At 40.1% G+C, this 22,307-nt stretch overlaps 2 protein-coding genes across 2 annotated transcripts; both read left to right on the plus strand.

Annotated features, from left to right (window-relative positions):
- The first annotated feature begins 1,503 nt into the window (after positions 1 to 1,503).
- Positions 1,504 to 13,888, plus strand: LOC133518620 (COP9 signalosome complex subunit 2). Its single transcript, XM_061852294.1, has 8 exons — positions 1,504 to 1,739; positions 3,047 to 3,241; positions 4,444 to 4,569; positions 4,846 to 5,013; positions 6,038 to 6,212; positions 7,386 to 7,524; positions 10,134 to 10,466; positions 11,842 to 13,888. The coding sequence occupies exons 1-8, from the start codon at positions 1,686 to 1,688 to the stop codon at positions 11,984 to 11,986; spliced, it is 1,335 nt and encodes a 444-aa protein (XP_061708278.1). The 5' UTR covers positions 1,504 to 1,685; the 3' UTR covers positions 11,987 to 13,888.
- Positions 13,889 to 17,724: 3,836 nt separating this feature from the next.
- LOC133518626 (ribonucleoside-diphosphate reductase subunit M2) lies at positions 17,725 to 21,932 on the plus strand. The gene is made up of 6 exons (XM_061852302.1): positions 17,725 to 17,952; positions 18,038 to 18,277; positions 18,490 to 18,725; positions 19,375 to 19,603; positions 20,709 to 20,927; positions 21,059 to 21,932. Exons 1-6 carry the CDS (start codon positions 17,893 to 17,895, stop codon positions 21,209 to 21,211), a joined length of 1,137 nt encoding a protein of 378 aa, XP_061708286.1. The 5' UTR covers positions 17,725 to 17,892; the 3' UTR covers positions 21,212 to 21,932.
- The last annotated feature ends 375 nt before the right edge of the window (positions 21,933 to 22,307 follow it).

Below are 22,307 nucleotides of genomic sequence, written 5' to 3' on the forward strand. Positions count from 1 at the left end.
GCTATTCATACCTCGCCATTGGTCAAATTCAAGCCTTGCTTTCTTCCAGCTCGACCTTTGGCCTCATCCGTAAGCGCTGATCGAACGCTCCGCGCGTTCAGCCTTAGACTACACCTTCACGATTTAGGCCAATCAAATTAGATCCAAAAATAGCGTTTTGAGGAATTAATTCCCAGCAAGCTGGAAATTGTTTTAATAAATGTATTAAAACAATTTCCATTTGGTCCTAAATGCGTGTAATACCAGTTTGCTCTATCCTAGGAGGTGTGCATACATTTTGGGATCCTTAGGAGATAATTTTTTCCTTTGGATTGCCAAACCACTCGATGTAGAAGGAACCCACTATCAATTACAATAGCACTTGGTGGATCAGACACTGGTAAGAAAGCGTTTTCGGATTATTAACATGATTTTACCAAAAAATAAAAAATGTCGACCTAATTTACAATTTAGGTACTACGAATACATATTAAGGTACCTTAAATCAATCAATCAATCAATATATTTTATTGCAAGAACATAGTTAAATTACATTTCGGATCCTCAGATATCAATTTTAATAATACTTGTAATTAGAACAAATTTTCCGTCGGCCGTACCGTTTTCGATTTACAAGCAAAAAAACTGAAAAAGAGGAAACATTTATGCACACCTCCTGGAGTGGAGCAAACTCGGATTACACGTATTTTTAGGTCGAAAAAATCTAATTGTATTGGCCTAATTGTGACACATTATTATTTAAGAAAACGGGACTTATTCGCGTTTGATTAAGTTCTAAAATTACCTCCAACGTCAAGATAATGATGTCGACTTTACACAGTCTTCTCCGAGACCATGGGGACAACGCCGTCCTTGAAACGTCGGGTCAGAGGTAATTTTAAAACTTACCCTATTAAGTCCCGTTTTCGTAAACAATAATTTGCTATTTAAAACATTTGTGGCCATTGGTACTTGTTCTGACAAAAACCAATGGCCAATGGCTAAGCCCCTACTGAAGCTCGGCCTTTGCCCTCACATGAATGAGCTTCGCAGGAAAGCTCTAGAGGTTCCAAAATCCTGTGCGGAATACTGCCTATGTCTTACGTCTTCGCTTACACTTGGACCATGGTTGGCTTGGCCTCCGGACTTATGCGAAGCACGGTCTTCGAATTTGCTTACACTTGACCTTACCTTGGAACATGCTGCAGTTCTGTCAATTTCCGTGATAAAATGATGTGACGGATTGAAAATTCTATTCTCAGAAGTAATGCGGCAATAAACGTCACTCAATTTACCAAGAAAATTCAATGTAATCTTGATGAGGGGGCACCATGGTCTAGAAATGCTTAGGGCACCAAAATGTCTTAATCCGGCACTGACTGGCGCAAGTTATTTATTCAACCATTATTGGACAAAAGGAAACCTTACAGTACAAAAGACTATCTAGTACCATAACACATTCTCAACCAGACAAACTCTTTTAAAGGATTGCCTATATGATATGATGCACATCGTTGGATGAGCGCGAGTGTATTTTGTGTATGTACTTATGTGCAAATAGTTTAAATTACTGGCAACAATTAACCTAACGCCAAAAAAACCTTCCGTCAATTCAGTGTCACTGTCACTCTTCTCACGTCAGCGGCTGTTTATTTCCCCCAATTTTCCGAAATTTTCATTTCCAAAAACAGTTTAAGCCTCCAATAATGTCTGACAACGACGACGACTACATGTGCGAGGAGGAGGAGGACTACGGTTTGGTGAGTTTCCTACTTATTTTAATCTGCGAACTTCGTTTTTCACTATGACATTTGCACTGTACTTTGTTTTCTGTTGTGATCCGACTCACGATCTTTATTTTAGAATATTCTTCTTTAATTACCTTTCTTATTCAGTTTATTACATTTGCTTCGTGTATAAAAGCTTCATTTTTTGGATTTGGAGACTTAACCTATAAGTTAACTTGTTGGTGGAAGAAAACATATTTATTTCTGAAGAATATTTATCAGAGGATGTTTACAGAACTCGCTTTAAGTGTCTTTACTAATAAAACCTTACAATATTTTTTCATAACATTCATTAGCTCATTTAGCAGAAGTTACTCTTCCTTTTGTTAACATTGTTTTTTTAGAGTAGTCAATTACAAACCACTCGGAACACACTGAACACACTTTAATTCAATTTATTTATGTAGTAAAGCAGCGTAAGGTAGCATTTTCACCAACACCTGGAATACAAACAAAGAATACTTTTTGGTAGGTTTATGATAGGAATTATAGGTTAGGGCTAAATTCGGTGGAAAGGCTCGATATGATAAAATATTTCATTAATATTTAATCAAATTTCAACAGCTGCCATTCAAACTACATATAAATTCTCAAAGATAGGGCCAGAAAAGTGCAACAGAGTATGTAAGTTAATTAGTATCTGACGAAGATTCGGTTTCGGCCAAAAAATCATGTTTGGTCCGTAGTTTCGGTTTCATCAAAAAAACCGAGCCAAAACTTACGAAATAGTACTTCTTACTATGAAACTAAACTATGTGACAAAGACCAAAAGTTGGGGAACAAGGACAACAATATTATAATAATATAATAATATTATAGGACATTATTACACAAATTGACTAAGTCCCACAGTAAGCTCAATAAGGCTTGTGTTGAGGGTACTTAGACAATGATATATATAATATATAAATATTTATAAATACTTAAATACATAGAAAACACCCATGACTCAGGAACAAATATCCATGCTCATCACACGAATAAATGCCCTTACCAGGATTTGAACCCGGGACCATCAGCTTCGTAGGCAGGGTCACTACCCACTAGGCCAAACCGGTCGTCAAAGTCTTAAACAGATGATGATATTAATATACTGATTTGTGTATACAGAAATGTATTCGAAACCTCAATTCCCCTAATGCACCCTCATTCATGGATGGTTGCAGTCTTAAAAAGCAGTTTTATGATATTTTTCCAACAATTTTAACATGTCTACAAAAGTTTTGGTCCAAAACTGGAAACATAAAAGCAATATAAATCATATCCCCATCATCCTACAGGAATACTCGGAAGACAGCAACTCCGAGCCGGATGTGGACCTGGAGAACCAGTACTACAACAGCAAGGCGCTGAAGGAGGATGAGCCCAAGGAGGCGCTGCTCAGCTTCCAGAAGGTGCTGGACCTGGAGGGCGGCGACAAGGGCGAGTGGGGCTTCAAGGCACTTAAACAGATGATTAAGATTAATTTTAAATTGGTGAGTCTGGGAAAAGATATCAAGTACTAGATCAAGCATAATAAGTATGATGCATAGCTTATTTTCTTTGGTAGATAGATGACAGAAGTGATTATTTATTCAAGATCTAGGCTTTTAATCAGAAAAATAACTTTTGTGTTAATTGGCACCAGTTGGCACTTTTGATTTTTTAGATAACAGTCATTTTAAAAAGCATAACCCAAAAAAAGAAAAGAAAACCTATAGCTTTAGCAGTTTCTGTGGTTAGCAATTAGCCGTTTCATAACCAAAGCTCGTAACGGGTTTTATCTTCATATAAATAAAATTGACCAAGTGCGAGTCGGACTCGCACACAAAGGGTTCCGTACCATTATCTAAAAATCACTTTTTTGTATCTTAAATATTTGTTATATTCTGTTTTTAGTATTTGTTGTTATAGCGGTAACAGAAATACATATTCTATAGAAATTTCAACTAGCTAACTATCACAGTTCAGGAGATACATCCTGGTGAGAGACGGACGGAAGGATGGACAAAAGGATGGACAGACAGCGGAGTCTCAGTAATAGGGTCCCGTTTGACCCTTTGGGTATGGAACCCTAAAAATACGTTATTATTACGTTCGTTCTTTGGTGTATTATTTAATTTTTAATGGGACAATCTAATAATACGAAGTTATTACCTAAATACTTTAAGTACATGATCCAGTCCTAATTAAAGAGCGTACAATAATTAAAAATGTTGGGCTATTTCAGGGTTTAAACAAAAAAAAACCAGTTCCGAGCCTGCTCATAACCATGTCGTTTTTGCCATATGCGGGCATGTGATAAAGTCAAAATTAAAGCATTCTTTATTCAAGTAGGCCTAGCAACAAGAACTTTATAATCATCATTTAAATGGCTGGATTCAACAAAATCCTGCCAAGTGCCTACTGAAATAGTATGAAAACATGGTTAAATTAAAATTGAATTATAATTATTTATTTTTTGTAAAATACCGGCCGCTCTTCCTTAATTAACAGATTGTCAAACGAAATTTTTTTAAGTACTAATTTAAGTAAGTCTAATAATATAACACAGTATGTATAAAATTAAAACCACATATAACAATTGTTTATAGAACTAGGTAAGTATCGGGGTTGTCAGACATGCAGTAGTAAATAATTGAACAATGGAGCCAGAATCTTATTAGTTGATTCCTAAACAAACTTCCATTGTTTCCAGAACAATTTCGCGGAGATGATGTCCCGCTACAAGCAGCTGCTGACATACATCAAGAGCGCGGTGACCCGCAACCACTCGGAGAAGTCCATCAACTCCATCCTCGACTACATCTCCACCTCTAGAAATGTTTGTATTTTCTAAATACTGTCACTTGTTTTGTTTGTGCGGATCCTGGGTCACAAAACAGTAGCCCAGGATTTAACTGGGATAAACGTTAAAATTAGAGAGAGCTTCTCGTCTTCCATACGTGGTATCCTGCCATACAGGCCTAGCCTAGTGCAGGGATCCCTGGAACTTCATACTTACTGTATCTATGCTATGCACCAAACTTTAGATTACACATGCATAACAAACATTTATTTGATTTTATTTACTTTATGGCAACATATTTCTAACTTCCAGATGGAATTGCTGCAAGACTTCTACGAGACCACCCTGGAGGCGCTGAAGGACGCCAAGAACGACCGGCTGTGGTTCAAGACCAACACCAAACTTGGCAAGCTGTACTACGACCGCGGGGACTTCAACAAGCTCGCAAAGATCCTCAAGCAACTCCACCAGAGCTGCCAGGTAACTGACGAAAGTGGCGAACATCATATACATCATTCGTCCAGGGCTATATTGCAGAGGTTTCCCAACTTTTTAACTTGCGGTCCACGCCCAGTCCTCGCTTCGGTTTTGCTGGTTTGTATGGAATTTGTCCCCATGCACGGGCTAAATTGGCATTCGCGGGACGGAATTGGTCTGCAGGCCGTAGTTGGGAGAGCCCTGCTATATTAATAAATAAACATAATAGGACATATTGCGGGCCGCCCGAATTTTGAATGCTCATCACACAGATAAATACTATACTTAACCAGCGCAAAGAATACATATTAAGTGAAGATCACTCAGATACAGGCAACTATCAGTTGTTTCAACTGCCTGCCTGATTAATAAATAATAAATAAAGAAATAAATGCCCTTACCAGGATTTGAACCCGGGACCATCGGTTTCATAGGCAGGGTTACTACCGACTAAGCCAGACAGGTCGTGTAAATCGCATGTTGAATAAATTTTTTAAAATACAGCATTAATACCAATAATTAACCGGAGAATAAGCAGGTCCCTTTATAGAATTAAAACGTGGCGTTCTACACGCACGGGATGCCGACTTACAATACTCCTTTTCATGGAAAATCGACCTGTAGCATTTATTTATTTAAGCGTATGGCGTAACATTGTAGGCAATATTAATATACTATCTATTGATTATAAGTCGACATCCAGGCCACGCAGCCAGCCGGACGAAATAACGTGACAAAAGTATCTGATATTCCTGATAACTTTTCCAAATATAGAGCAATCTTTTACAGTATTAATTGTTATACATATAACCATCAATTTTCGTTCAGCTGTTCCAGAATGGTATATACTTTTGACACCTTGTTTGATCCGTTACTTTTGATGTTGACTGTACCACATTGTCGGTTATTGATAAGGTCGATTTCAAATTGAAACTTAATGGAAATTGCGCCTTTTTGGTTGAAAACGGCACATTTGTAGACAAATCAAATGAAGAACCTTTAGAAAAGTAAGAAATGATGTTTGCAGACCGATGACGGCGAAGACGACTTGAAGAAGGGCACGCAGCTGCTGGAGATCTACGCGCTGGAGATCCAGATGTACACGGCGCAGAAGAACAACAAGAAGCTGAAGGCGCTGTACGAGCAGTCGCTGCACATCAAGTCCGCCATCCCGCACCCCCTCATCATGGGGGTCATCAGAGGTCACTTGCTGCTTTTTACTATTTTAGACAGGGCTCGGGTATTTTTCAAACCGAAATAGCCCAATATTTTTGAATTATGTTATGCTTAGTGCTTGTTTCTGTTGTAGTGTATGTTTCTTCTTTTATATATTTAGACTACGGTCTCGAATAGTAAGTTTGTTATATTTGTCTCGCTCGCACCCGTGTATCTTATATGGCAACAGTTCAGGCTGCCGCGATCGACTCTGTCATACTATCGTAATAACAAAATGAATACGGCGCACGGGGTACGCAATATTTCAGTAGTACAAGAGCGCGACGATTCGCGCTATGTGAAGTTGCACTGCATACAAACCTAACGCAAACTAGTCGGAACGTGATCGGCGCGGCGCGGCACCGCGGCCTTGATGTGAGTAGGTACTTAGGTATTAACGATTAACGGACTTAAGGGAAGTTAACGGAAGTTAACAAGTCCGTTACAGGTTTTTAATGTTAACTTAAAAGTTCATACGTTACTCGAAAACTTAACTTCGTTAATTAACGATTAACGGACTTCTGCCTAGCTACGCTCTATAGCCGGGTCCACACAGGTCACGCATAATACGGCCAGTGTAGACGTGCCTCGGCCGTATTGTGAGTGAGGAAATTGCCTCGCGCGTATGTTCGCTCTGTGTGGACCCGCCTTATGGCTCGTCTCTATGGCTATAGCCATACCTCATATAGGTATACCTCTCGTATCATAGTCCTAATATTGCTGAATTATAAATAAATAAATATTATAGGACATTATTACACAAATTGACTAAGTCCCACGGTAAGCTCAATAAGGCTTGTGTTGAGGGTACTTAGACAATGATATATATAATATATAAATATTTATAAATACTTAAATACATAGAAAACATCCATGACTCGGGAACAAATATCCATGCTCAACACACGAATAAATGCCCTTACCAGGATTTGAACCCGGGACCATCAGCTTCGTAGACAGGGTCACTACCCACTAGGCCAAACCGGTCGTCGAATTATAGAGTTGGTAATGTTGGTATTGAGATATAGCTTGCTTGTCATTCGTCAAAACGTTTGACCCACAGCAGAGTTTTAACGGTTTTTACAGGAGTTCGTTTTAAGCGTCCACTACTTGCTTACATAGTCGAAAAAATGATGCGTAACTATTTGTTTGTTTCACAGAATGCGGTGGCAAGATGCACCTGCGCGAGGGCGAGTTCGAGAAGGCGCACACGGACTTCTTCGAGGCGTTCAAGAACTACGACGAGTCCGGCTCGCCGCGCCGGACCACCTGCCTCAAGTACCTCGTGCTCGCCAACATGTCAGTACTGCTCACTCTGTATTGTTAGGATACTGTACAAGAACTACGACGAGTCCGGCTCGCCGCGCCGGACCACCTGCCTCAAGTACCTCGTGCTCGCCAACATGTCAGTACTGCTCACTCTGTATTGTTAGGATACTGTACAAGAACTACGACGAGTCCGGCTCGCCGCGCCGGACCACCTGCCTCAAGTACCTCGTGCTCGCCAACATGTCAGTACTGCTCACTCTGTATTGTTAGGATACTGTACAAGAACTACGACGAGTCCGGCTCGCCGCGCCGGACCACCTGCCTCAAGTACCTCGTGCTCGCCAACATGTCAGTACTGCTCACTCTGTATTGTTAGGATACTGTACAAGAACTACGACGAGTCCGGCTCGCCGCGCCGGACCACCTGCCTCAAGTACCTCGTGCTCGCCAACATGTCAGTACTGCTCACTCTGTATTGTTAGGATACTGTACAAGAACTACGACGAGTCCGGCTCGCCGCGCCGGACCACCTGCCTCAAGTACCTCGTGCTCGCCAACATGTCAGTACTGCTCACTCTGTATTGTTAGGATACTGTACAAGAACTACGACGAGTCCGGCTCGCCGCGCCGGACCACCTGCCTCAAGTACCTCGTGCTCGCCAACATGTCAGTACTGCTCACTCTGTATTGTTAGGATACTGTACAAGAACTACGACGAGTCCGGCTCGCCGCGCCGGACCACCTGCCTCAAGTACCTCGTGCTCGCCAACATGTCAGTACTGCTCACTCTGTATTGTTAGGATACTGTACAAGAACTACGACGAGTCCGGCTCGCCGCGCCGGACCACCTGCCTCAAGTACCTCGTGCTCGCCAACATGTCAGTACTGCTCACTCTGTATTGTTAGGATACTGTACAAGAACTACGACGAGTCCGGCTCGCCGCGCCGGACCACCTGCCTCAAGTACCTCGTGCTCGCCAACATGTCAGTACTGCTCACTCTGTATTGTTAGGATACTGTACAAGAACTACGACGAGTCCGGCTCGCCGCGCCGGACCACCTGCCTCAAGTACCTCGTGCTCGCCAACATGTCAGTACTGCTCACTCTGTATTGTTAGGATACTGTACAAGAACTACGACGAGTCCGGCTCGCCGCGCCGGACCACCTGCCTCAAGTACCTCGTGCTCGCCAACATGTTAGTACTGCTCACTCTGTATTGTTAGGATACTGTACAAGAACTACGACGAGTCCGGCTCGCCGCGCCGGACCACCTGCCTCAAGTACCTCGTGCTCGCCAACATGTCAGTATTGACCATGTTTAGTGTTAGGTTCGGTAGTTGTCACTGGCAGATTAGGCTAAACGTAGGTTATTAGTAAGTATCATGTACATTATAAGCATAACCCCTGGCCACGACATCGCCCGACGAGCGATCGAAACAAAAACAACGCGAGAAAGAAGCGTGCCTCGAGCCACCTGCCGGCGGGTAGAGTCGAGCGCCGGACACGAGGCGGTGCCTGTACCTACTGCACTGCCCGGTGTATCAAGGAAAAAACATTTTTAGACGATTCGCGCGCGTTCTCGTTCTAATGTAGATTAATAAAAGACCTAGAGCTTATGTAGTTTTACAACCTTTTTTACTTAACTTGAGAAACAGCTTTTGTGGATTCCTCAAAACTCTTTTTGATCCGAGTACATGTTTGTGTATACTCGTCCAAATGTTGGATATAATTAAAATATTAACGTTTCTATTATGTTGTTTTTATTCTAGTGTACTCGTAAAAAAAATCGGATTTTCGGATCGGATCTGCTTTCGAGGCACTGAAGAGCCACTTTCGATAAAGACATTATTTTTAAATACTTGAATACGTCCCATCCGCTTGATGCCGCCAACGCTACAGCGATGTACGTGGCCCGCTCGTCGCTTCGCTCTACTCAGCTAGATCACAAGTATCGACTACCCCAAATAGTTGCACCTTCCGAATCCTCGTCTGCACATCTTTATTCATCTGACAGGACGATAGTTCTGAATTCATATCTGTAAATGTTGCCAGTTATCTTCAAGAAGACTGTGAAGGTTTCCAACCTTCACACTAAGACCAATGTCGTGGCCAGGATATAAGGGAGTAGGTACCTTTGCTACGCTTTGTAAGATTTTTTTTCTATAAAAAGAAGACTTTTTGCAATAATTCAAAAACGGCTGGACCGATCATTCGCGCTATAATTTTCATTAGAAGTATTTATTTAGTTTTTGTTTCACGATATGTTTCATATTTTTTCGATCGGACATCGTTTTTATACCCTAATCAAAAAATGACTATATTTAGAGTTTCCCCAGAAAACTAACCCGTAGAGTTGATAAAACGAATCCAATGTATCCATGCCAAATTGCACCTTTTTAGCACTAACGATCACGGAGCAAAGCCGCGAACGGACAAACAGACGAACATCGCGAAACTATAAGGGTTTCTAGTTGACTACGGACCCCTAAAAATGCAAGGGCTGCTTTCCACTCCGGGTTTGAAGATTAGATACTTAGTCTATTTTTTTTTCAACCAGTTCAAGCGCCAATTCTTGAGACTAGGTTGTCAAAGCCAATCACTGGCTCCTATAATGCAACCAATAAAATTCTCCCTCCAGGCTAATGAAATCCGGCATCAACCCGTTCGACTCCCAAGAAGCCAAGCCCTACAAGAACGACCCGGAGATCCTCGCCATGACCAACCTCGTGATGGCCTACCAGAACAACGACATCAACGACTTCGAGGCCATCCTGAAACACAACCGGAACAACATCATGGACGACCCCTTCATCCGGGAACATATCGAGGATCTACTCCGGAATATCAGGACTCAAGTGCTGATCAAGTTAATAGGACCATATACAAGGATTCATATTCCATTCATATCCAAGGAGCTCAATATAGATGAGAAAGAGGTGGAGAACTTACTAGTCACTTGTATTTTGGATAAGTAAGTATTTTGGTTTTTATTTTAGAAGTATGCACTTTGTTGATAGCCGTACCATGTTATTGTGTTTAAATTTGTTTTCAGAATTCGTTTTTTGCCTAAAAGATCATTTTTGGTACAAGTTTTTATTGGTGGCTGTACGTTTCTTTTAACAGGCAATCAGCAATCATCGAGATAATTCTAATGAACTCAAATACAATTAGGTTCTGTTCTTTTATCACAGAGTTCCTATGGCTACCTCCTGTCTCCATCATCAGGTCAGCACAACGGTACCATAATATTGCATTGTGATCCAATCCACATATGTATGCAGATTATCAGCTTCATTGGAACCCGGAAAAATAGGGTGAAATTTAATTTGCAATATTTGAGGTATACAAGGTGCCCGTGAGCATTGCGAGAGATTTTAACGGTGCATTCTTTCCTTGTATAGTAGGTATAATATATATTGCAAATTTGCAAGTTAAATAAAAGCTTGTAAAAACGATTTGATATGTATTTGAAAGTGACATATTTTCTGCTTTCTACCTTTGTGGTCGAGGTTTTTTGATTGACTTAAAAATATTGAAGGAGAGGTTTATTAAGAAGTTCCGTTAGTATATATATATAGTTTTTTTAAGTGTATTTTTGTCAGTATTGCCCATCGATTTTTAGACGAGCAGGCCGATATTGTTTCTTTTTCTCATCAGTCCATTACGTGTTTCGCACATAATGAATATGGTAGGAATCGTGCGCGGAGGAGCGTCAGCTACCTCGCGACTTGTAATATTTGTATAAGAACTTAAATAGGGTTGTTTCCAATTTTTTGAAAAGCTTGTATTAACTAAAAGTTGCCCTAAAATTCAACTTTTATACTAAAAACGGCTTTAAATATGTTAAATTAACAAAATATATTTTGACAGATGCTTTCGCGCCCAAAACGCTCTTTGAAAATTGTGTGACGTCACAGTTTACGGTTTGACACATAACTAAATACACACGTAGAAGATACGAACTGTCAACTGACATTTGTCATTTGTTGTTTATCGCCTAACTGTCAACAGTGTCAATCCGAGAGTTGTGACGTCATCAGAATCTTCAATAACGTTTTTAATTTGGTTACGGTTACGTGACGTGTGCCAGAAGATATTTTAAATTCAATATTTACAAAAATATGGTTTTTACAGGTCCCCTAAAAGTAGTTTAACATGTTCTTATAATCCAAAAGAATTTATTAGGATACAATTCTGCCCTAAGATTTGTAGATGGAAACAACCCTATTTGAACTCGATTCTTTACGCTAATACGCGGAGAGATCCCTGACCACCCTCCAAGCGCTTGTTATATTTGTCGGGATTGGAATGCGAGTTATATAACTGTAGACATGTGTGTCGGGCAGCACGATCAGCGGGCGCATCGACCAGGTGAACCTGGTGCTGGAGCTGGCGGCGGGCCGGCGCGGCCACGCGCGCTACGCCGCGCTCGACAAGTGGACCGCGCAGCTCGCCAACCTGCACCAGGCGCTCGTCAACAAGATGGCCTAGCCCCACCTGCCCTACCCTCTACACCACCTTCCTAGTATACAACCAATTCTACCCCTGACACGTTTGTATCGAATACTTCTAATAGGGTCCACAGAGCGAGCATACGCGCAATTTCCTCGCGCACAAAACGGCCAGTGTAGACGTGCCTCGCGCGTGTATGCTCGCTCCGTGTGGACCCGCCTAATTATATACAGGCGTAAACCTATTAAATCTACTTAATAAATCGTGGCCGGGTAGCCTACCTGAGGTCCAGTGTTAGCCGCGGAAGCTGAACACTCGTCATGGTGGCATGCATATATGTTGGTCGATTTACATACTTTTTTATAGAAGTGTTAAACTTAACCAGCCGAAACAGAATTCATGTACATAAGTAGTAACTAATCACAAGTTCAATGTCAGCTGAGGTTCGATTAAACTATGCGATTAACACTCGTAAAAATATGTTTTGCGTGAAGCACTCAACAAATTGGCACTTGTGAGAGTGTTATGATAAAATTATTGTTGTCAAATATACTCTGACAAACCCACTTTGTCAGTAGAAAAAGGCGACAAATTCAAATTTTGTATAGGAGGGTAACTCTGCAGCTACATTTTTTTAATTTCCTGCCTTTTACTACTGACGGAAATGGCTTGCCAAACTATAAGGGTCGATTTACATGTTTCGCTAGAAGTCGGCGTTGGTTTTTATTTATATCCGCTATTTTTTAAATACCTATAAATGTTTCAAACCGATATTTTTTCTGTGTGGAAGCTAATATAAAACATGCTTAATGAATAGTTTTTTTTTCTATTGAAGCCTCATGCAAGATGGTTCGAAAATAAATAAGATGTCTTATCTTGAAAATGAGAATTACTTATTGCAGAAATGAACAGCAGGATAGAAAATTACTTCCCTCATAAGTATTTAAATATTTCAAATGTTAGCTTCCTACATGAAAACTGAAAAATGCGTTTGGTTAATTTGGTTATGTACAGTCAAGTGTAAAAATATGGGTGTACAACATCTTACTCAAAAATATGTCCCATAGCATCTTATTCCAGTGTAATAAGAACGTGTACCATATTTATGAGACGATTTATTCGATACATATTTTTGCAGCTGACTGTACCTATATTTCATATCGTAAGAACGTAACATACTAGGCGTCTAATAGAAAATATTAGATTGGCGAAGAAATGTGATCTCCATATTGGTTTCATTTTGCAAACTTTCAAATTGTAATAATTTCGCTCCTATAATATTGTAAAGTTGGAATTTACTGAATTTTACTGATAGGATGGAATTTTGGTTTAAGTGTTTATAGATTTTTTATTCGATGTACATACTTATGAATGTTTAGAGAACAGGTTATCCAAAATTTTATTCCATGTAATAAAAAAAATGTTAAGTGCACAGTCATCTATAATAAGTTTAAATTGTTTCTCATGCAGTGACGTTTACCTTACTTAATTCTAATATTTTGAGTTCATCATATTTTGATATATGTACCTTTTGGATATGACGTTAGATTACTTGCGAACAAGTAGGTAAAAGTACCCATGTGAAAGCTATTCTAGCAATAATATTCCGTAGCCTTTTTATAAATTCATTTTGGCGCACGTTATGTGTTTTATTCTTCTTATACACTGTTTTGATTAAAAATCGTACTTATTGTAACAGTACTGTGATATCCAAATTAGACAGAGTGACAGCGTTTTGAAAGAATATTCAATTCAATTTATTTATTCACCAGACAATAATGCTCCATAATGGTAGATTTATGAGTTGTAACGAGTCGTTTTCTCGTAAAACCCTACCTAATTATGAATATCACTGTAGCTTTTACCAATGACATGACAATGAATACAATGCTACGTTTTGCAAAATTGTCCTATGAACAAAAATAATAATACTTGAAACCAGTGATGCATTTTTTATTATCCTCCATATGTACCCATCCATACTATATTTAACCCATTAACCTTGCATGAGCTCATTATACATGTCAAATTGAAGTGTATTTTTGAGGGCTAGCTGGAGTCTGAGGGCCTACCGCGAACCACGTTCGACATGTTGCCTGCCTGTCACGCTTACGTACGAATTTACAAGTGCAACAGAGAGGCAACGCGTTGAACGTGTTTCGCGGTAGGCCCTCTGGTCTCTATGATATAGAAGGCAAAGCAGACAGACGCATCGCCAGATAATACGCGGTATTTACGCTGCTTCCTAGTTCCTGGTTCAGAAGACAACAAGAGTATAAAACAACCCATCTTTATTGTGCACAGAGAAGTTTTCTGTGTTCGTATGAGGCTATAACCACGAAAATCAAAGTTCGCAAATTGTGGGCATCTTTTTGCGTTACTCTAATTACGCCTTCGTTGGAGTGAAAGAGAAAGATCCCCGCAATTTGCGAATTTGATTTTCGCTTATTCCCCCAGCCCAGATAATGGGCAGTTTATTGGTCCCGAGCGAAGCGAAGGATCGGTATATATCGAGGATAAAATAACACTCGTTTCACTTAAAGAACCGTGTCCCGATTTGGGTATGGTCCATTATGAATCGCGTACTAACAGGTAGGGGTTTACGGGTGCATTCACGGAAAAATAGTTTCATTGTTATTCGAAGTGGGCGTATGACTTTCACACGCTTTGACGTGGGGTGGGTGACTTAATTGACATTGATGTCTGTGAAGATTCTTCATCAGTACTGTCGAATCTTTTGTGGTATTTTGAGTAAATTCCTAGCTAAAAATAATCTTAAATTGTAGTATGTATCATATTATTGTACAAAAAGTTCGTAGATTTAATACTTAACTGTAGTTTGTTCTGTACATAGTGTAGTGTTCATATTGTTTAATAGTTGTATGTAGTCTATTAGTTAGTCGTAATTTGTATTTCTTTGCATTGCAGATCGGATACTCCACCGAACACTGTCTATGACCGTAATAAGATTCATATACTAGCCGTGTCTTATCCAACCTCGACATTGGCAGAATCATCAACACCTTGATGGAGCCATAACACGAAAAATTGATTGATTATAAATATGTCTACCGTGTGTGTTGATGGAGGTTTTATTGGTGTTTTAGGTACCTTGAATACCCTAAATACCAGTTCCTAAAATGAGAACCAGTTAAAGCAGTGGTGGGCAAAGTACGGCCCGCGCAAGGGTTTCATCCGGCCCGCCGCCGGTCCTTCGAAATAATTAGTATATGGCTTGCGACATAACGGTTTTCAAATCAAAATACATTTATTCTGCAGTTCTGGCCATCCTTGGAAATTTTTCAAATTTTCTGGCCCTCCGTGAAAAAAGTTTGACCACCACCGAGTTAAAGCATATTTTCTTACAGCTTTGTTGTGCCTTGTCAGTGACATTGCAGACGAACAATATATGGATGCCAGTTGCACCTTCGGATTGATCCCGTACCAAGGGCTGGCATGAACCCCTCGGTACATACGTCGCTCACATGTCTTCCCCTCCAAGATGGACTCCGAGGCATCAGAACGCATTAAATCACTAAATCTCCTTGCCGTGTCATATTTCCAGAGACTTGGCCGGTCAAAGTTTAAACTTTGACCGCTACCACTGTCACTACGAGGAGATGTTCTGGTTGCAAGGAGAATTACAGTGCCCTGTAATATTTTACAGATAAATTATATGCGACAAACGAAATGGGTTTCTGCCACCCTAATATAACGCAGATGATTTTTTTGGTAACAAGGTATGCCCACCAAATACGCTCATAAGTTCGATATATTCTATCGATATGGGCTATGCACTATCTAATGATAGATAACAGGGGTGGCCAACAGGTCGATCGCGATCGACCGGTCGATCGCGACTGTTAGGGTATGTACGCACTGTGCGGCTGCCCGCACTGCGGATGACCGCTCGGCTAACCGGAACCTCAAAATTGTATGTAAACCGTATTACCTATACGCACTGCAATCCGGCTGCCGCCCATCCGCTCCGGTCGCTCGGAGCGCTGCGGCCCGACTGGCGGACAGCCGGACGGTAGCTGTGCGCACTACGCGGATCCACTGCGGTTGCCAGTTTGCGGCTGCTCGCGCGCACGTGTACATAAATTTTGGAAATGGCTCAACCGCGCGGTCGCTGTACGCATTATGCGGCTGGCCGCGCTACGGCTGGCCGTCCGGTTGGCCGCAACTGCATCCGCAACCCGCGGTCAGCAGGACGGCCAGCCGCATTACGGCCAACCGCTAAGTGCGTATGTAGCCTTAGTCCAGTCGATCGTGGCAAGGCAAAAAATATAAATACGTAGACCAGTTTCATTTAAGGTTTCACGAAGTATATAATTGGTAGATCGCACAGGGTTTCGTTAGTAAACAGGAGATCTTAGGTCTAATCAAGTTGGCCACCCCTGATATATAAGTTACTTCGGGACCCGCCATGGCCCGGGACCCATACTATCCGGGACACGATTCTTTTGAGGAAAATAGACTTATAAAGTAGGTACATATTAAAGCGTATTTTGTGGTTTAAGATTCGGGACTGAATGGGGGACGCAGCCCGGTTCGCACTACCTTACCCGGTGGTTTTTTTGAATACCATGTCGGTGGCAAACTATTAGCATACGGCCCGCATGACACAGTAGCCTATGAACGCCTGCAACTCCATGGGGTGTTAAATGCGCATTTCCGACCCTTTCAAACCTGTACACTCCTTTTTTGAAGAACCCTCTATAGCTCCTTGGGAAAACCTCGGTAGGGAGGTCATTTCACAGCCGGAGCGTCAGCGGGAGAATTTCCTCTACCGCACAGTACGCGACCAATTAGGTTACAAGGTGCGAAGATGAACATCCCGCCGACGGAGAGCGGTGTGCCGTGATCGAAAGCGGCCGTTAGCATGTTTGACATCAATTCATTTCGATTGTAATGGCAGGTTTAGTATTACTGCTAAGTATGAAGGAGAGCTTAACAGTATCTGCTAAAAGCTGTTCAGTTATGAATTTACTTTATGTGCATAATGAAGTCAATGTATGCAATGTATCGCTCCGTCTTTGAAGGGCTTTACAAGAATGAGAAGGGAAAGAATATTTTCGGAAAACCCTGAAAAGCATTTCAACCTCAGCGGTTTTTTTGTGACCGGTATGGCTTTAATAAGAAAATATCAACTATACTTTTGTGATCTGGTCAGCGAAAGCCAGGCGAAAGCTCAATCAACTCAAAGCTCGGACCACCACCAACAAGCGATTGCATTTCCCGCACTTTCTTAATGCGGTGATTGGACAAACTGAACAGCTGACCAACAGGAAATAACTTTTCAACCAAATAAATAATCTTTGCTCAGTGACATGAATTATTCTTTGCAATGAAGATCAAGTGTGAATGAAAGAAATTGAGTACAGCACTGAATTCAAATAAAAATTTTTGAAAAGCTTACAAAGGATATAAAGTTCAATATTGGTTAAATACAATTAAAAGTATAGTGCCTTGACGATTCCCTCGCGTTCCCGCGTTTTTAAGCACGTATTGTGAATGGTTCGTTCAACGTAATATTTCCAAAGTTCCAAACGGTACTAACAAAATTATAAATAAATTTGTAAGAAAAAACGTTCTTGTTGAAATTATTGTTTTTATCAAATTTTATAGCCAAATGTTTTTGTTAATGAATTGATTCTTTTGAAATAAACTATTGGAGACTATTTATAAGATATCAGCAATATTTCGATAAGCCGATTTATTATAAGTACGTGTTGGACCGCGTTGCTAGTTTCCCGCCATTTGGGGTAATCAAAAACACAAATACGGGGAGTTGTGGAAAATTCTAGCGGCAATTCACGTCTCCAGTGTGTTTTCTGACTTAGTGTGTGTTGTCCATTCTGCTGTGCTATACAATTATTGTGTGGCAAAATAAAGTGCCCTTTGTTTCATTAAAATACCTCCAGTGTTACTAATATAGCAAAATGTCTCTAATTAACGACAAGGAAAATCTCCACAACGGAATCAACAACGTGCATATTAAGGTATTTTCTATTGACTTTCTAACCTTATCTCGTTAACTTGTCATCCTACAGTTGTTTCAAAAATAACATAAATTGTTTCTTTTAGTCACCCGTAAAGAGTAACGTACTCGCAGCACAAAACGGCAACGTAAAAGAGGAAAAGTCAGATAAAATGGATATTGAAAAAACCGAGGACGCCCCGGCGTTCGACCCCCAGCTGGAGCCCCTGCTGCGCGAAAACCCTCGTAGATTTGTTATCTTTCCGATCCAGTACAACGACATTTGGCAAATGTATAAAAAGGCTGAAGCATCCTTCTGGACTGTGGAGGAAGTAGATCTCTCAAAGGTAACCTAATTTACATTCTTATTTTAGTTATTTTTACAGGCGATATTTTGTATTTAATTTTTTTCTGGATTTTCATTATCTATACCATTATCTATGTTCAACAACAATCAATACATGATATTATTTTGAGTAATACCAAGAAAACGGAGATGAAGCTACTATCACATGACTGTTTATTGCATGTCTCATTATTTATCATGACTAATTTGCAGGATATGCATGACTGGGAGAATCTAAAGGACAGTGAGAGACACTTCATCAAGCATGTGCTGGCATTCTTTGCTGCCTCGGACGGTATTGTCAATGAGAACCTTGTGGAGCGCTTCTCACAAGAAGTGCAAGTTACAGAAGCCAGGTGCTTCTATGGGTTCCAGATTGCTATGGAAAATGTACATTCTGAAATGTATTCTTTGTTGATTGACACATACATTAGAGATCCTAAGGAAAGGTATGTAACATATTTATATGCCTGTTTTGTTTGTCATTATTTGTGATGAAGTCTAATCAAAGGTCTCACTTTGTTGCTTACCATAAGGACGAGATTTGCTTGTATCTTTTGTACAAATAACCTTATGAAAAGCAAAATAGTCCTTTTGACAAGCAATAAAGTGGGACTTTTTGCTTGGAAATTACACATTTCACCTCTAGCATCCCTACCTTCTTAATTACAAGGAAATTTGAATCATTATAAATATGGAATGGTTGTTAATGATATTATTATCAGTTCTACAAGATCAGTCATGTGGAACAAATTAAAATTGACTGAGTCATCATGTTTTTCTATTTGCACAGAATTATCCTGTTAGGCATGTAGATAGAATCGCACCAATGTAACTCTTCATGGAATTTGCAAAGACTAAATGTGGCTATGTCATCATTAATGTCAAATTTTTATGAAAATATGATGTTTATATTATAATGACACTCCCTCACTGTTCTGTTCAAGTCTACAAGTTATAGTCTGGCAAACCAAATTTGTCAGTAAATAAGAACAATAAACTATACTTATCCCTTTCTTTTGGGTAGCATAGGCAAAGCCAGTATGATTCTCTGTTTGAATAGCTTAGATGGACTCTAACTTATTCATTTTCTTTCAGAGATTTCCTATTCAATGCCATAGAAACACTTCCTTGCATCAAAAAGAAGGCAGATTGGGCTCTACAGTGGATTGGAAGCAAGACCGCAACCTTTGGAGAGAGAATAGTAGCCTTTGCCGCAGTTGAAGGCATTTTCTTCTCGGGTAGCTTTGCTTCAATCTTCTGGTTGAAGAAGCGAGGCCTCATGCCGGGCTTGACCTTCAGCAATGAGCTTATTTCCAGAGATGAGGTTTGTAGTTTATCCTTTCAATATTGATTACCTATTTATGCCCAAAGGTTTTAGTACTGTCATGGCATGGAGACCACAAGATGTGGTTTGAATGAAAAACCTGACCAGATATTTCTTAGTAGTCTTATTTGTGCCATTTATTTCATAAATAGTAAATAAAATATACCTAATGCTGGCTTAAATTGGGTCATTAATCAGACTGATAAAGTGGTCACATTTGGGTTATCTTTAAGCTGTTTGGGTTACAGTCATTCCATTGATAAGCCCTAGATGAAAGCTCTTGAAGATATGCTATCAGTAGAAGTAGCACATAGTCAAGTCATTGGCTTTGGCAAGGCTTGGTTGTTGACAAATTGAGAAGTAGATACTCAGAAGTAAACATATTTATTGTAATGTAGCACACATACATACATGAAGTATGTAAGAGTAAACATTTAGGTATTTGCTCAGATGCTTACAGAAACAGGTTTTATTACGCATACAATCTTTTGTTACGGAGAAACAAAACACGACTTAATAAGCTTAGCATTGTTCAAGAAGATTCAGTTTACCAAGCCCTCTTTCAGTACATTGAACTATCCTGAATATAGTGAATATAAAGGAAGCCATTTTGAAAAATAAAGTATGGGAAGAAACCTATGACCGCTTACCTCTAATTTTAGGAAACGTAAATTTATAAACAGTGTAGAGATTTTGACGATCCTCTACAGGAGATACTATCTTGACATTATTTTGTAATCCTAGTCAAAGTGTAAAAATATGGGTGTAGACATCTTATTCAAAAATATGTCCCATAGCATCTTATTTCAGTATAATAAGAGCGTAGTACCATACTTATGAGACGATTCTCTCAATACATATTTTTGCAGCTGACTGTACCTATCCTGTAATCATTTAGTTTTTGGATTGATATTAAATATATATATATATATGTGTTTTTGTATATTAGTTTCAACGATTACATATAATATGAATTCTTGTAGATTGACTTGTCTGTAATCTAAATCTAGGATTGTGATTTGTACAGCCTCTTATTCAGGTGCGCAATGGAGTTGAGCATTCCTACGTTGCAATGACATTCAGCTACGTTGCTATATGTCCCTAGGGCCTGCACACAGACTTCGCGTGCCTGATGTTCAAGCACCTGGTGCAGAAGCCCAGCAAGGAGCGCGTGCTGACCATCGTGACGGACGCCGTGGGCATCGAGCAGGAGTTCCTGACGGACGCGCTGCCCGTGCGCCTGCTCGGCATGAACTGCGACCTCATGTCCGACTACATCGAGTTCGTGGCCGACAGGCTGCTCATGGATCTTGTTGGTGAAAAGGTAACTATTGACAATGTGATGATGTGCAAGTTATAGCACTATTTTAGTATAGGGTAGTCGGCGTTTAATTTTATTTCTCTGTTGCCAACACATTTTCCATCTTAGTAATAATGTATTTGCATTTACCACAGCACTACAACACAAAGAACCCGTTCGACTTCATGAACCTGATCTCCCTGGAAGGCAAGACCAACTTCTTCGAGAAGAAAGTCGGCGAGTACCAGAAGTGGGGCGTCATGGCGAACCGCATGGACAATGTCTTCACGCTAGATGCAGAGTTTTAACATTTTAGACCTACTTATTTGTAGTATGTACGCACTACACGGCGGTGTTAAACTTTGAATCGCTTTTCCATAGAGAACTTTATGTATGAAAATAATATTTTGTATAAAGGATTCTATATAAAGCGCTTCACACACCATACTGAATTCAGTAACTGGCGACAGGAACGTACGCAGCTATACGTTAGACACGGTAGAGATATCTCCATTTCACCTTTGCGTATTGCTGCGTCCCTGTCGTTAATTACCTACTGAATTAGGTAAGGCTAGTGAAGCGCTTAAGGCAAAATTTTAAGATGTGTATAAATTGTGTGTTTGTGATTGTATGATTTGATTTCCCTATCGCTGAAAGAGCGTGTGAGTGCATGGACTGACAGTATTATTTGTTCCAATAATAGTAAATGCCTAGTAAGGTGATAAATAATAAGATATCTACCGGTGGAACCGGTATGGTTATTGCTATGTGAAAATCTTTTTTCATGAAATCCTCTTGACATCTCATATAATATTGACTAGTATAAGATAAGTGACCTTTATTGTAAGTACCTGGCGGACAGAGAGTATATTTAATAAGTATAAATAAGATATTAATTAAGAATGAACTATATTCCTGCATTTTGTACTTTTTTTTAAGAATTAGTTTGGATTAGGTTCTTAATGCAATTTTCTTAGAATCGGTAACGTGTGATAATAATGATTAATAAAATTTAACTTTTAATGACTACTAATTGTATTTAATTAACTATCCTGACATTTCCAGTATGTATTTAAGCAGTGTTAATTTTTCTTTTGTGTCAGAGAGATGCTGTTCGAGTCACTGAGCCAGTGAAGTAAGTATCCTAACATTACAAATGAATCCCTCTATTCTACATAATTTCGTGGTGAAGTTATAGCTCTGTCTATAGACTAGTGGAATCGGAGCCATAGGAATGAGGGCGCCCGCTAAAACAGTGTCTATGTTGAAAATAATAGTATACGCAAAGCTAACGGGCGCGGTCGCGTTTCACCCGCGCATGCTTAAGGATCACTCCACACTTTGTCTAGACGCCAACGCTCGGGAGACGCTAGTGTGGGACCTTAGCGGAGGGTCTAAACTCTA

Source organism: Cydia pomonella, chromosome 6 (assembly GCF_033807575.1).
Source record: "Cydia pomonella isolate Wapato2018A chromosome 6, ilCydPomo1, whole genome shotgun sequence".
NCBI lineage: Eukaryota > Metazoa > Arthropoda > Insecta > Lepidoptera > Tortricidae > Cydia > Cydia pomonella.